A 13,560-nucleotide genomic window follows, 5' to 3' on the forward strand; every position below is an offset into this window, starting at 1 on the left:
TTGTGTACGGTATGATGAAGTGGATAAAATGTGCTGTGTGTTGTTTTTTTAAAGACAGCAACCCTGTTTTTTAAAGACAGCTACTTATTTTTACATTTTATTAATTGAGACCCATTATAAATAATTATGTCTATCAACCAAGCATGATGAACTTTGGTTCATTTTTCATGTCGTGGAGAAACTAATTCCCCCCGAGTCTTCAGGAAAGGGCTTTCCCACACTTGCCCTGTGCCTAGAAAAACCTACTCTTTGTGCTAAATCAGAACAAACAGCCATCTGCAGAAAACCCAGTTGCTGTTTGCTCTGATTCAGCACTAAAGACTGGGTTTTCCTGGGGGGGGGGTAGGGCAAATGGAGTTGTGGGTAAGCCCTTGGGTAAAAAAACGAATGCATGCAGAATTTGGAGCGTATAGCACTCCAGGCGATCCCATCTGGCTCTTGAGACTCTCCTCAAGTTACATCCGCTTTCCATATGTGTTGTTTATGTGATAAAAGCAGTGAGGGGTGGGGGTAGAGAAACCAAGGAACTCCATAGATGTCTATTTATTTTGAAAGCATAAAAAATGGCAGCTTACCCAGAAAACATTGATTTGCGAAGTACAAGGATCAGGGAGTCTCTCATGGACATGCTAATTTTCAGCAGCGGCTGGGAGAAAAAAACAATGCATTAGACCAAGTGCTCTGCAGTTTTGCTAAAGGAGCAGCAGCAGGAAGAAGAAGAAGAAGAGAAGAAGAGTTTGGATTTGATATCCCGCTTTTCACTACCCGAAGGAGTCTCAAAGCGGCTAACATTCTCCTTTCCCTTCCTCCCCCACAACAAACACTCTGTGAGGTGAGTGGGGCTGAGAGACTCCAGAGAAGTGTGACTAGCCCAAGGTCACCCAGCAGCTGCATGTGGAGGAGTGGAGACGCGAACCCGGTTCCCCAGATAACGAGTCTACCGCTCTTAACCACTACACCACACTGGCTCTCAAGGCCAAGAAGAGAGGGAGGGACATTGTATCAGCATAATCCATGAGCCATGTCAGTCATTCCCAATCTATGAGCCACAAGAGAACTGCAGGAAATAAATAGGAAGCCCACAAGCAAGACCTGAGTGTAGCGTTTGGTGTCTGACACACAGGTGAAAGCATCACCTAGACTTTAGAATGCCTTGCCAAGGGGAACCTGTCCCACGTTCTCCACAACTTTATTCCACTATGCAGAAACATCCGTTTTCTAGCAATTGTCTGGCCTGCTGAGTTATTTGATCTCCAAAACATTAGCTGAAGTGCTTTATATCCCATGCCCTTTCCATCTTTTATCGATTTTTAAATATACAGATGAGATCGCAAGGTGCCTCAAGCATTTATTTTAAATAGAAAGAAGGGATAAAAAGATATTTTAATGAATGAATTTAAGAGTAGTAACATATTTCAAAGTATTTTTTTTAATATGCTGCACTCTTTCTTAAGATAGTATTTTAAGGACTTTTTGAGCTGAAAACTGACTAGTATAAAAGAACTTTACCTGCACGGCCTTAAGCAACCCTTGTACTGTGTCAAGAGGCAGGAATGACAAATGATCAAAGGCCTCTGAGACTTTTGAAGAAGACTGCTGAAGGATGAGTGGGGCAGACAGGATAATACCGGACAACAGATCTGAAAGAGAAAATGGTTAACAAGGAGAGCTGCAGCCTTCCATAAGAGAAAGAGAAGGCCAAGATGTCAGGAGCCAGGGACAGAAAAAGAAGTGCATTTTCGTAGGTTATGAAGCCACCTTCCCAAAAAAGCATAACAGTGAAAGATAAGAGGTCATACAACTGACTTCTTCAAATATGTACTCACTAAGGATTGAGGGCCAGACACTAAGTATTTCACACAAGGACCAAAAAGACTCGTGTTCAAAGCCCTAATCAGCCAGGAAGCTCAGTTAGTAAACAAGAGTCAGTCTCCATCTCTCAACCTAACCAACATTGCAGGGTTGTTAAGAGGATAAAATGGGGGTGGGAAAATAACTTTGTATGCAACTGGGGCTCTAACTGGGTATAAATTGAAAGACTAGTATAGTTTTTTAAAAACAACAAAACATATAATAACAATAAGGAACATGAGGGAGTGTCTAAACCACTGAGCCCATTGGGCTTGCCAATCGGAAGGTCGTCGGTTTGAATCCCTGTGACTGGGTGAGCTCCCGTTGCTCTGTCCCAGCTCCTGCCAACCTAGCAGTTCGAAAGCACGCCAGTGCAAGTAGATAAATAGGTACTGCTATGGCGGGAAGCTAAACAGCGTTTCCGTGCACTCTGGTTTCCGTCACGGTGTTCTGTTTGTTGCACCAGAAGCAGTTTAGTCATGCTGGCCACATGACCTGGAAAGCTGTGGACAAATGTCAGCTCCCTCGGCCTGAAAGCAAGATGAGCGCCACAACCCCATAGTCGCCTTTGACTGGACTTAACTGTCCAGGGGTCCTTTATCTTTACCTTTTTACACAAGAGAGTATGAGTGCTATATGAGACTTCTACTTCTTAAAGACAGACAATTATGGCTCTGGAAAACAGATGGAGCACCACTCCCTTCTGAAGTTGAGGGAGGAAGAAAACCAAGAAGCTGTTTTATCTGTGCAGACGTGAGATTTCCCTTGCAATAATGTGCCCCCTTTGCTCATTTCACAGTTACCTAAGAAGTGGCTGATAGGGGAGCCTGCATTTGTGATGACTCTGTTCAGGACCTGCTCCAATATTTCACTTCTGATTGGTTCATGGACCTGAAAGCAGACAGGACACTAGAATTCAGTCATAGGTCGACTTTTGAGGCTGTAGCCAGACTTGCAGATTTATCAGACTATTAAAAAAAAGTTTACTCCAATATTGCTGCTATGACTAACATAGCCCTAACTATGGAGCAAGTGGAAGGAAAGACCCTCATCCGAATTAATGTCCCTCCAGCAAAGGATGATGGATCAGTCACTTTTGGTGCAGACAAATGCAGTTAGCTAACCTCAAAATTTGTGCATGTCACTACTGTGTGCTTAGCTCAGCCTAATCATAAGTTGTGCTCAGAACTGTAACTCGTGCAGGAACGTACAAAGGGTGTGCAATTCCTTCTCTTATATGGTATAAAAGTTTTTGGATTTAAACTGAAAGAAACAACAATGCTTGAAATGTTATCAAAGAACTGTTTCCCTATAATGGCATCTCCTTACCTTGAAGGCTTCCAGTAGGAGATCAGTTCCCAACTTACAAGCTTGCTGGGCTGGAGTTTTAGAAATGCCATGGTTCGTTTCCACGACTTTGCCTCCCAAAGTTCTTTTTGGCCCATAGGAGTCCATCAGGATGAATCCAAGATCCACCAGGCCCCGAGTCACATGATCCCAACCAAACACACTGGATGGAGTCATTAAAAGAAGGGAGAGGGAGACAGCAACTTTAAAAGAACATTTACTTTTTAATCATTTGCTTACGGGCTTTGCATAAGCATATGCTTTGCCGCTGTAAGAATTGTGGGTTGCTGAACCAGATGGGCATAAGCAAATTCTTTTTATGTACATTCTTCGGCATGGGCAGAACCGGGCATTTTTGCAAAGGCAACAATACTCTGTAGCATCCTTATCTCCCCACTTACTGAATGTGTGCATTATTATCAAAGAATAATGCCAGGGGTTGAGGAGAGAAAAGGGAAACGGTGAGAACTTTGTCCATCAAGTTCTCAACAGCAACTCACCTGTTTGCCACAACTTCCAAAACCACGGCAGATATGTCATAGTTTTGAGGAGCCAATTCCTGCAGGAACTTGGAGCCCTGAAGAAACTGCTTGTCCTTGAAACTCCTCATAACTGAAGATTTCAAAAAGTCAAAGACCTAAAGCACAAAAGGTGAGTGGGCAAGAGACGTTACGCTTATCCAGTTTCCACCACTGAGCGTCCCAGCCAGAACCAATCATTGCGCGAGCAAACCTGTCAACTAAAAGCTCCACCAGCCCACCTAAATATTCTCTATCAGGCTCACTGACGTAGTCAAGCGCTAGCAGGGAAAGACATACCTGATCTTCAAATCGGTGTATTCTGGTCACTGAGAGCAGAATGGTTATGCTGAAGGGACACAAAACCTTGCTAAGATCCCCTTGTTGCTCAGTCTACAAAGCATCAAACAAATGGAGAAAGTTAGAGGGCTTCATATTTATAATGAGATTATAAATCTCATATGTAAATGTTTCATTTTTCATTTAAAACTATAGTTAGAATGGAAGTTAGACCAATAATGGAATGAGTGTTCCTCTTGTCTCAGCGGACTAAGCTTGGCAGCCTATTTCACTGAATCTGCTTCATCATGTAATTTATTCCACATCAAGTTGTCTTATAGTGAATCAGACCATTGATTCGTGTAGCTCAGTGTTTTCTGCACAGCTGGCATTGGCTTAGTTGTTCGGACACATAGTTCTCATGGTCTGAATGTTCAGCTCTTCTAAACAAATGTGAAAAACCAAGTTTGCACTTGGATGGCAGAAGCCATCACAACATTCTCAAAGCCCTTCTGGATCCTTGTGCCCCAAATACCTTTCTCTCCAAAACTTCAATGGTTAGGCAGCAGAGTTGGTTCAATCCTGTGTAAAGCCTTTCACTCTCCTTTTTACAGGAAAAGAGAACATATTGCAGATAGCCTCCTTAACAGAGTCCTCTTTGAGAGACTGCTCTGCTATAAACGCAGTGCTTGGGACTGTTTTTCCCCCACAGCTGTATAAATGCTGCAGAGCTGAATTCTGAATCTCCCTTCTACCCCTTTCTCTTTGTCTTGCAGGGAGAAAGAGCCAAAAAGAGGACACATGTCCAGCAACTAGGTCCATGTGGTTGAGTTAGCATGAGCGGGGCTGCCAGATTACTTTGATTTTTGTGTCTCTCTTTCTGCAAAAGAGGGATTCCATTTGGATGTAACATTCCTGATTTAAAAAGTCACAATTTATTAACATGGGAACAAGCATCAGACCCACAGAGCCACACACACCTGCCAGTTTCAGCAATGCAATTTTGGTTTAACATGGTAAGTAGTAAGATGACATTACACCACAGCTCCCTATAAATCATACATAAAGAAGTGTGGCTTAAAACAACCAGGAACACAGTGCCAAAGCCAGCAAGCATTTCACCCAGTTGGAAAAAAAATGAAAGCAGGTAAGACACCACATAATTCTAGGAGTGACTGGCATTCCAAGCCACAATTAGCTTAGGTCAGAACAATGTCCCATGGGGTGAGTTCAATCCTAGAAGACTGGTCAACACAGACCAAACAATATCTAACATTGGCATAAACAGATTAATGCTACCAATATCTGGCATATCAGCGACATCCTCAGCATCAACATTATGCATTTGATATACCTTTAAGTATTTTATTAGCTCTTTTCCCAAATCCTGGTCCAGAGTAATAGCCAGCACGATATGCAGAATGATGGTGCCTTCCACATGGCGAAGTTGGTCCAGGGGCACTGTGGCTTCTTCAAGGTCCATTGATCTGAAAAGAATCAGTCACAGAGAGGCCAACCAAAGATAGAAAGACAGTTGTAGCAGGAATGGAATAAGGACAACTGCAGAGAAACTAAGACAACACATCTGCCCCAGAATCGAAGGTGTCCTTACAAGGAAAAGAGTGTAACAAATATCAGGGCAGAAAAATGAGAATATAAGAGGGGACTCACTCTGAATTTCCCTGTTCTTCTTTTTGCTTTTTATCCATCTGATTGAAAAAGCTGATTATCCCTTCCAAAATGTTTTTCTTGCTGCCCTGAAAGATCATGAGACAAAGTAAACAGAAAGCGCACCACAGTATTACAATAATAAAGCACAGTAACAATAAACATTCATACAAACATTTGGAGAGAGATTATGTCTCAGTGGTGCAGCACATGTTTGGATGCAGAAGTTATCAAATTAAAAATTTCTGGCATCTCCAGTTAAAAAGACCAGGTATGAGGAAAGATCTCTCCCCAAGACCCTGAAAAACTTCTAACAGTCTGACTGGGCTAGATGGGAAGTTGTTAATGTTTAATGTTAGATTACGTTTTTATATGTATTGGAAGTCGCCTAGCCAGAGTAGGGTATAAATAATAATTATTAGTATTATTACTTATTGTTGTTGTTATCATCATGATCATCATCATATGATCTGAGTCATCCACAGAACCTAATGCATGTCAACTGCAGGGTCCAAGTTTTGAGATTTGCGGAGTCTGGTCTAATTTTCCAAAAACCTTACCTTTGCAGAAAGCAACAGAAGTTGATAAACTAAAGGAGGGATTTCTTGGAGGTCCAACTGAGAGAACATTCTTAAGACCTTTTCCACCACAAACTGCAGCTCTTCTGCACTCAATGGCATGTCCCTGCAGAGTAAAGATAAAAGCCAGTCCAGATCACCCAAAGATCAGTCCAAAACATCAGCAGAGAAGCACGAAAACCAGCAAACATTATTTATGATTTACATTCGTAGCCCACCTTTTCCCGTTATCTTCACAACAATCCTGCGAGGCAGGTTAGGTTGAGACTGGCCCACAATCATTCATGGCTAAGTGGGGATCTTAATCCAAGTCTCCATGCTCCATGTCTGATACTCTCTCCACTACACTGGCCCCCAAATGGTATATCTCAGAAATCAGCCTTGGATCAAGAAGCTTTCCCACTTGGCCAACTAGAACTTCTTCCAAAGTGCAAGCATGGATTATGACTGACATGCCTAGTGACACTGCTCTCCCCTCACCTCTGTAAGTGCTCCCCAAGTCAGCAATGAAAAAAGAAAAGAAAAAAATGGTAGAGAGGCTACCTGAACATGGAGGAGAGATGTATCACATGTTGAGGACTCCACCTGCCCATATAAAAATCAATCAGGTTTGAAAACAGAAAATAAAGTGCTAACAAAAAAATACTTACAGCAGGGATAGTTGTGTTACACATGAGTTTGTGAAATAAAGGGGTGGTGAGAGAGATGTCTCTGTCCCAGTGCACCTACAGTTGTATTAATTGCAATGTATTCTCCATAGAGCTGCCCTTGAAGATGACTCAGAAACTTCAATAGCCAGATTACTGGCTGGGGTCCTAGTTAGAACACAACATATAATTGCCCCCCTTTTCTAAAAAAGAAAGCAACAACCCTGTACAGGTTGCCAGTTCATTTCCAGATTCACAGTCCTCACATTGGTGTTCAAAGCCCTAAAAACTTAGGCCCCAAATATCTGAAAAGACTGTCTCCTTCCTTACAGACCCTCTTGGGTGTTAAGACTGGCAGAAGGAGCTTTCTTTGTTATTCTGCCACCCTCAGAAGTTCAGTGGTGGCAGCCCAGGAGAGGCGATTCTGTGGCAACCCCTAAGCTATGGAATTTCCTTGTCCAAGAGGTGTGCCTGGCACCTTGATTGTATAGCTTTCCTCATATAATGCAGGCACACTTCTTTGACACCACTGTATATACTTGAGTATAAGCCTAGTTTTTCAGCACATTTTTTTGTGCTGAAAAAGCTGCCCTCGGTTTATACTTGAGTGAGGTGGGCGGTGGGGGCGGCGAGAAAGAAGCCCTTTCTCTCTGCTCGTGCCACCACCCACTCTCCCCAGTCAACCATTCCTTAAGAAGTGTACATGAACGGCGGTTCTTTACTCTCCCCAGGCAGCTTGTTCCATTCTTGAACTGCTCGCATAAATGCAAACTTGGCAAAGGAAGAAGAGGAAGGAGCAGCCCAAAGGGCTACTTTCGGGCTGCTCGTTCCTTCTCCTCCTCCACAGCGGCAAAGGTGAACTGGCTTATACTCGAGTCAATAAACTTTTCCAGGTTTTTGTAGGAAAATTAGGTGCCTCGGTTTATATTCGGGTCGGCTTATACTCGGGTATATACAGGGTGTGTGTGTGTGTGTGTGTGTGTGTGTGTGTGTGTGTGTATATATATATATATATATATAGGACCCACCCTTGTTCTTCTGATTGTAAAATGTTTTAACTGGTTTTGCTATTGCATTTTTATGTTGTCGCAACTCACCATTTTGGTGGAAGTCAAGTAAGAACACCAATAAAAATCAGCACCAGAGTTTAGCATTTGACTGGATAAAACATAGCAGAGTTGCTTACATAAAACTGATGCATTCTGAACAATTCTAAAGGCAAGCACAGAACTGTACATGACCTGCTGAAGACATGCCTACCTGCTGGAACAAAGTGTATTGATCAGTTGTTTCTTAAACTCTTCCCCACTCAGCTCACCTGAAAAGGGGTGGGAAAGCACACAGTACAAGGGCACTTAGGACGAGTTGCTAGTCAAATGAAAATAAGGAAGAAAAAAGGGACAGGGCCTACCTGCCCCATAAACCAGCGTCTCTTTAGCTGTCGCTAGTGCAGTCAGAACTGTAGGGAATAGCTCCAAAGACCTGCCACTGAGCAAGATGCCACCTTTGATAGCTTCAACAAACAAAGTTGCCAGGTCAGCCAATGCAGAACCTGGCAGCTCATGAGCCTGAAAAATGAGGGACAAGATATGGGAAGATGCATATGAAAATATGCACCAATGGGGTTCCAGACTAAAAGAACAAAAGTATTTAAAAATGCAATCTCAAGTTGCCAGTGAAAGCTGCATTAGAAATAGTTGTTGCATGAACACACTGAGATGTCTTTCCTCGGGTGAAAGGAAGTTAACGGTATCACATATTTATTACATGACACATTAGCCAATAAGAACCTGAAGGCCTAGAATGTTCTAACTATACAAACTACCTTTGATCGTAGATTCAAGTAGGTAGCCGTGTTGGTCTGCCGTACTCAAAATAAATTTAAACAATTCTTTAAAAAGATAGTTAAAAAGACTCTTCTTAAAAACCTAAAAACTCCCTTAAAAGAATCAAGTCTTCCAAAAAGTTACATGATCTAAGAAAGTCTTTAAAAGAATCCTTCCAAAAGAATTTAAATATTATAATGTAGCACCTTAGAGACCAACTGAGTAGTTTTAGGTATAAGCTTTTGTGTGCATGCACACTTCTTCAGATACACTGAAACCCTTATATATAATGAGAGGGAGGGGGGAAGGAATGGGTGATTGGCTACCTTTGATCATGTTAAATATGCACATGTGCAGTGGGGTCCTACCTCTGTACTTCAAGCATAGAAACTGAGCAGATGAAAACTCTCCTGTCACAGACCTAAGTGGTAGGAGAAGCTTCACTTACAAAACTACACTGTGCTGAACTGTTGTCAAAGGCACAGGTGTAACACCAGGAGGAAACCTATGACCTAGAAATGATTTCATCACCAAGGAGATGGACAGAGTAATGGAGTGTGCATATGTGTGTAGAATCCATGTCTGGGGAACAAGGAGGCTTTGGATCTGGAAAAACCACAGCCTCCCACAATGTGTTCCCATTCATGGCTCCACCACACACAGAGCATTGGTGTCAAGTCAGTGACCACAGCATTGCTTTCTTCCACCACACTGCGGACTCCTCCATCTGCAGAGAAGGAGGCCCACAATATCAAATAGCCCCTTCCTTACCTACCCTTCTTAGTAGTTAAGGATTGCTCTCTAAAGCTGCAATCACATGTAAAGGTAAAGGGACCCCTGACTGTTAGGTCCAGTCACGGATGACTCTGGGGTTACGGCGCTCATCTCGCTTTATTAGCCGAGGGAGCCGGCGTACAGCTTCCGGGTCACATGGCCAGCATGACTAAGCTGCTTCTGGCGAACCAGAGCAGCACACAGAAATGCCATTTACCTTCCCACCGGAGCGGTACCTATTTGTCTACTTGCACTTTGATGTGCTTTTGAACTGCTAAGTGGGCAGGAGCTGGGACTGAGCAACGGGAGCTCACCCTGTCACAGGGATTCGAACCACTGACCTTCTGATCGGCAAGCCCTAGGCTCTGTGGTTTAGACCACAGCGCCACCCGCGTCCCTTGCACAATCACATGTAGTGTCTTGAAAATCAGCCCCACTAGACAACATGCATGTTCTGCAACATGCATAGGGTCAGGATTTGCAGGAGATGACCACAATTTAATTTAAGCGTGGAATCTAGAAGTGGAAGGGAACCATCATCTCCATTACACTTTGCAGAGCTGGAGAAACTAGTCTTGATAACTCCATTCCTACCTCTAACATAAGCAGCCGTATAATTTCAGATGCAACTTCCACGTGCAGGTCCCCCGACTCCACCAACTGGACACAATGCTTATAAACGCTGAGCCTCCTAACAACACCCGTCTGTTGGAAGCAAGGAGAACCTGGAGTGGAATTGCCAAGGGAAACAAAAGCAATGAAGAAGTTACTTAAGCAAAAATTTCAAGAGCAGCTCTTACAACAGATAAAAGAGCAGCTGGTGGCCTAGACTTCACCAACACTCTCAATAATTTTTCTGACCATTTACTCACTTTCTTCCATGCAATTTAAACAGCTAAATGGTTCTGCATGACTCCCAAATCTTGCAAATTCCTTTATTAACAGAAGCTCCAAATTAAAATATCCCCTATCGTAGTCTATATTTTTGTATCTTGTTCCCAAATAAACATCAGTTGTGTCCACATGGAATTACTTAACTCTGGCACATTTAAGCGATCAGGAAACCCAACTGCTGGGACAAGTTCAAAAGAACTCTCCGCACCTGCAAGCAATACTGCCTAGAACAAGGGTTCCCAAACTGTGGTCTGGGGACCACTTAATTCAGTTTGTCCACACCATGTCTCTAAAAAAAACCAAATAAAAATCTAGAAGATTATTTACAGCACAGTCGTATATTTCTCTGTTCAGTAGCAAGTCCCACTGAGGTCAGCTGAGTTTACCTCCAAGTAAATGAACATAGGATTGCAGCCACACCCAAGTACTTGCTTAAGGCTGCAATCCTAACCCAATTCAATAGGACTTGCTTCAGAGTAAATATGATTAGGATTGCACTGTAAAATATCAATGTCATAAATGAAACAGTTGGGTAAAAAAAAAGGATTCATAGATCAGTCTATCACAACTCATTGTGTGGTACCTTTGAAGATTCCTCTCAGAAGGGCACCAATCTCCTTTCCCTTCAAAGCCTGCTTTGTGATTAGGCCTTTCAACTGCAGCAAGAAGGGGGGGGGGGAGCACAAGATTCATTTATCATCACTTTTAAGCTTCTACATCCAATGATAATAGAAACACTGTGTGTAACCAGGTACTAATTTCCATACAATCATCACTAAGGCACATAAATTTATCCTCCTCTTAATATGTCCTTGCAGATACATCCAAAATATTTACTAGCCTACGCATACTTACATTAATCATTTGTGGCTGCCTAACCCTAAACTTTTTTCAGTTCTCCATGCCTGGTCACCTGGAAGCAACCTCCACTCATCATATGGGATGACTAGATGAACAGCCTGTTACTAGATAGCCTGACATGCAGTTAAAATACACCATGTTCATGAAAAGGGAGAACCACAGAGGAATGAATGCACCCAAAAATATTTTTGTGAATTATATACAGTACTACAGTAACACTTGAAGGCCATAAAAATCTAGAAGTGGCAATCCACTTGCCTATGATTTCTAAGAGGAGCAAAAGTCTGGTGGGGGGGGGGGAGAGAAAGGCATTGGATATACTTGTCATTAGCAGTTAGTAAAAGGCAGGAGACTTGGCAACCTTAACACAATGATGAAAAATGGAAGCAAAACAACATTATCTAGCTGTCATAAAGCTGTACAGGAGGTAACGTTACAGGAGGAGGGAGACGTATAAAAACATACAAATTGCATGAGATTCTGTTTTGGTTCCAGATACTGTATAGTGCAGAATGCAAAAGTTGCAGCACCTTGGCATATGGTAGATGCATAGCTGCCCACTGACAGAGTCACCACAATTTTTACCATTTTCCTGAATGCACGGGACTCCCCACAGCTATGAGTTAGTGGAAGGAAATGGAAATACAACAGGAATAAATACAATTATCTAGCAACTTGCAACTTATGCAATTACCAAACTATGAATAAAGGTCCATTAATGGTATATATGGATGCCTCACAATTTGGACACAAAACTACTGATCATGGAAGCCATGATGGTGAAACAAATGTCCAAAGAAAGGGATAGGAGTGGTTCTCCATGTGTTGTTGGCTGAGAACGCCCACTGTCCTTGACCAATAACCACCACGCTGGTTTGGGTTGATGGGAGTTGCGAGTTCAGCTACCTATGCAGCAGGACCACAGGTTCTCTTTCCCTCTTTACAATCAGTCCCAAACTGGGGCACCATCAGTGGATCCCCTCCCCCCCAACTGAAATGCTGTGGGAATCACAACAGCTCACCTCATTTTCTTTCAGGCTTTGCAGGCATGCCTGAAGTTGCTCAGCTTTTTCATCTGCCGCTAAGGTCAGGATTTTCTGGTCCATTCTTAATAGAGCCGGCGAAACAAAAACAAAAAAAACTTGTGATCTGTAAAATTAGCAAAGAGGAGTTTTAACCTACAGAAACAAACAGAGGGAATTCATGTTGCCTCTGTATCTAAGGCCTCTAAAGGTAAATTTATGGGAATAGCAGCCTCAAACCGTAAAGCTTTTTGTGGACTGCACCACTCTGCTCTACAAGCGGGGATGTGTTTGAATGTGCCGCCAAAAAAAAAAAAAAAGTGCATTACATAAATTGGGGTGGGGTGGAACTGAAGCTTGGGTGACTCCTTAATGACACGCTGGGGTTGCCTTTGTATTTTTGTATGACTGCGGCGAGTGGGAAAGTATTCAAATGTACAGCCACTTGCCACAACTTTGCTGCAACCGCTGGGTTTCTTTTCACATCTTCTACCAAGCTTTCCTATCTGGGGTGACACAGGTGTATCCATGATGGTGCAGCCAACTAGGAAGACTCTTGTTTCAACACACACACACCCCACATTCATAAAGCTCAATAGGCCAATCTCAGTCCCCATCCAAACCTACCTCACAGGCTTGTTACGCTGACAAAACTGGAAATATAGGGAGTGGGAATCATTTATGCCACTTTGAGCTCACTGTAGGGGGAAAAAATTGGTACAGAAACCGTTATAAACAAAAGAGGTAATCTCCACATGCGCAGAGGCACCGTTTCCTTTTTTCCAAACCTGGCTCAAAGGAAGCCCCCCCCCCCAAATACTTGTCATTTATTTATTTTTTGGCTAATGACCAACAATCACCGCTCAGTCTCGTGACCCACCTTCGGCCACGACCCCCTCTCACGTCCGCGCCCCCTCCCGCTGCCGACCCTCTCCCCTGTTTTGCCTCAGGCGGCGCCGCTTTCCGGCCTCACCTTCCTTCAAAACTTCCCCGAGCGCCGAATTTCCCGCCTGGAACTTCGTCGGCGTTGCCCCGGCAACGGAGTCCCGCCCCTCTCCGAACAGCTTCCGTTTCCCTAGGCAACCCATGCGCCGCCTCCGCTTCGCCCTTGTTCTTCCCCCCCGCCCGCGGCAAACCAAGCCCCCGGATGGTGCTGTGGAGCAGCGCGTAGGGTGGCCGGCGCAGTAATCGGAAGGTCGTGCGTTCGAGGCTTGCTGCCTGCCGATTTATTAAAAGGCCCGGAGACAGAGACAGAAACCAGATAAAAGGGACGCTCACTAAATAGAAGCCGAAAG

At 43.4% G+C, this 13,560-nt stretch overlaps 1 protein-coding gene across 2 annotated transcripts in view; it reads right to left on the minus strand.

Annotated features, from left to right (window-relative positions):
• FANCI (FA complementation group I) overlaps positions 1-13,317 on the minus strand; it is a 27,674-nt gene extending 14,357 nt beyond the window's left edge. For both annotated transcript variants that reach the window (XM_033166465.1, XM_033166464.1), the window contains exons 1-17: positions 13,239-13,317; positions 12,893-12,963; positions 12,266-12,360; positions 10,966-11,038; positions 10,083-10,213; positions 8,300-8,456; positions 8,149-8,206; positions 6,785-6,826; positions 6,224-6,347; positions 5,667-5,752; positions 5,350-5,482; positions 4,017-4,109; positions 3,699-3,835; positions 3,181-3,361; positions 2,655-2,742; positions 1,510-1,640; positions 576-646 (exon numbers count right to left, since the gene is read on the minus strand). In XM_033166465.1, the coding sequence (XP_033022356.1) occupies positions 576-646; positions 1,510-1,640; positions 2,655-2,742; positions 3,181-3,361; positions 3,699-3,835; positions 4,017-4,109; positions 5,350-5,482; positions 5,667-5,752; positions 6,224-6,347; positions 6,785-6,826; positions 8,149-8,206; positions 8,300-8,456; positions 10,083-10,213; positions 10,966-11,038; positions 12,266-12,349 (1,589 nt within the window). In that variant the 5' untranslated portion in view covers positions 12,350-12,360; positions 12,893-12,963; positions 13,239-13,317. The remainder of the gene's footprint in view (positions 1-575; positions 647-1,509; positions 1,641-2,654; positions 2,743-3,180; positions 3,362-3,698; positions 3,836-4,016; positions 4,110-5,349; positions 5,483-5,666; positions 5,753-6,223; positions 6,348-6,784; positions 6,827-8,148; positions 8,207-8,299; positions 8,457-10,082; positions 10,214-10,965; positions 11,039-12,265; positions 12,361-12,892; positions 12,964-13,238) is intronic.
• Between the last annotated feature and the right edge of the window lie 243 nt (positions 13,318-13,560).

Source organism: Lacerta agilis, chromosome 13 (assembly GCF_009819535.1).
Source record: "Lacerta agilis isolate rLacAgi1 chromosome 13, rLacAgi1.pri, whole genome shotgun sequence".
Classification (NCBI taxonomy): domain Eukaryota; kingdom Metazoa; phylum Chordata; class Lepidosauria; order Squamata; family Lacertidae; genus Lacerta; species Lacerta agilis.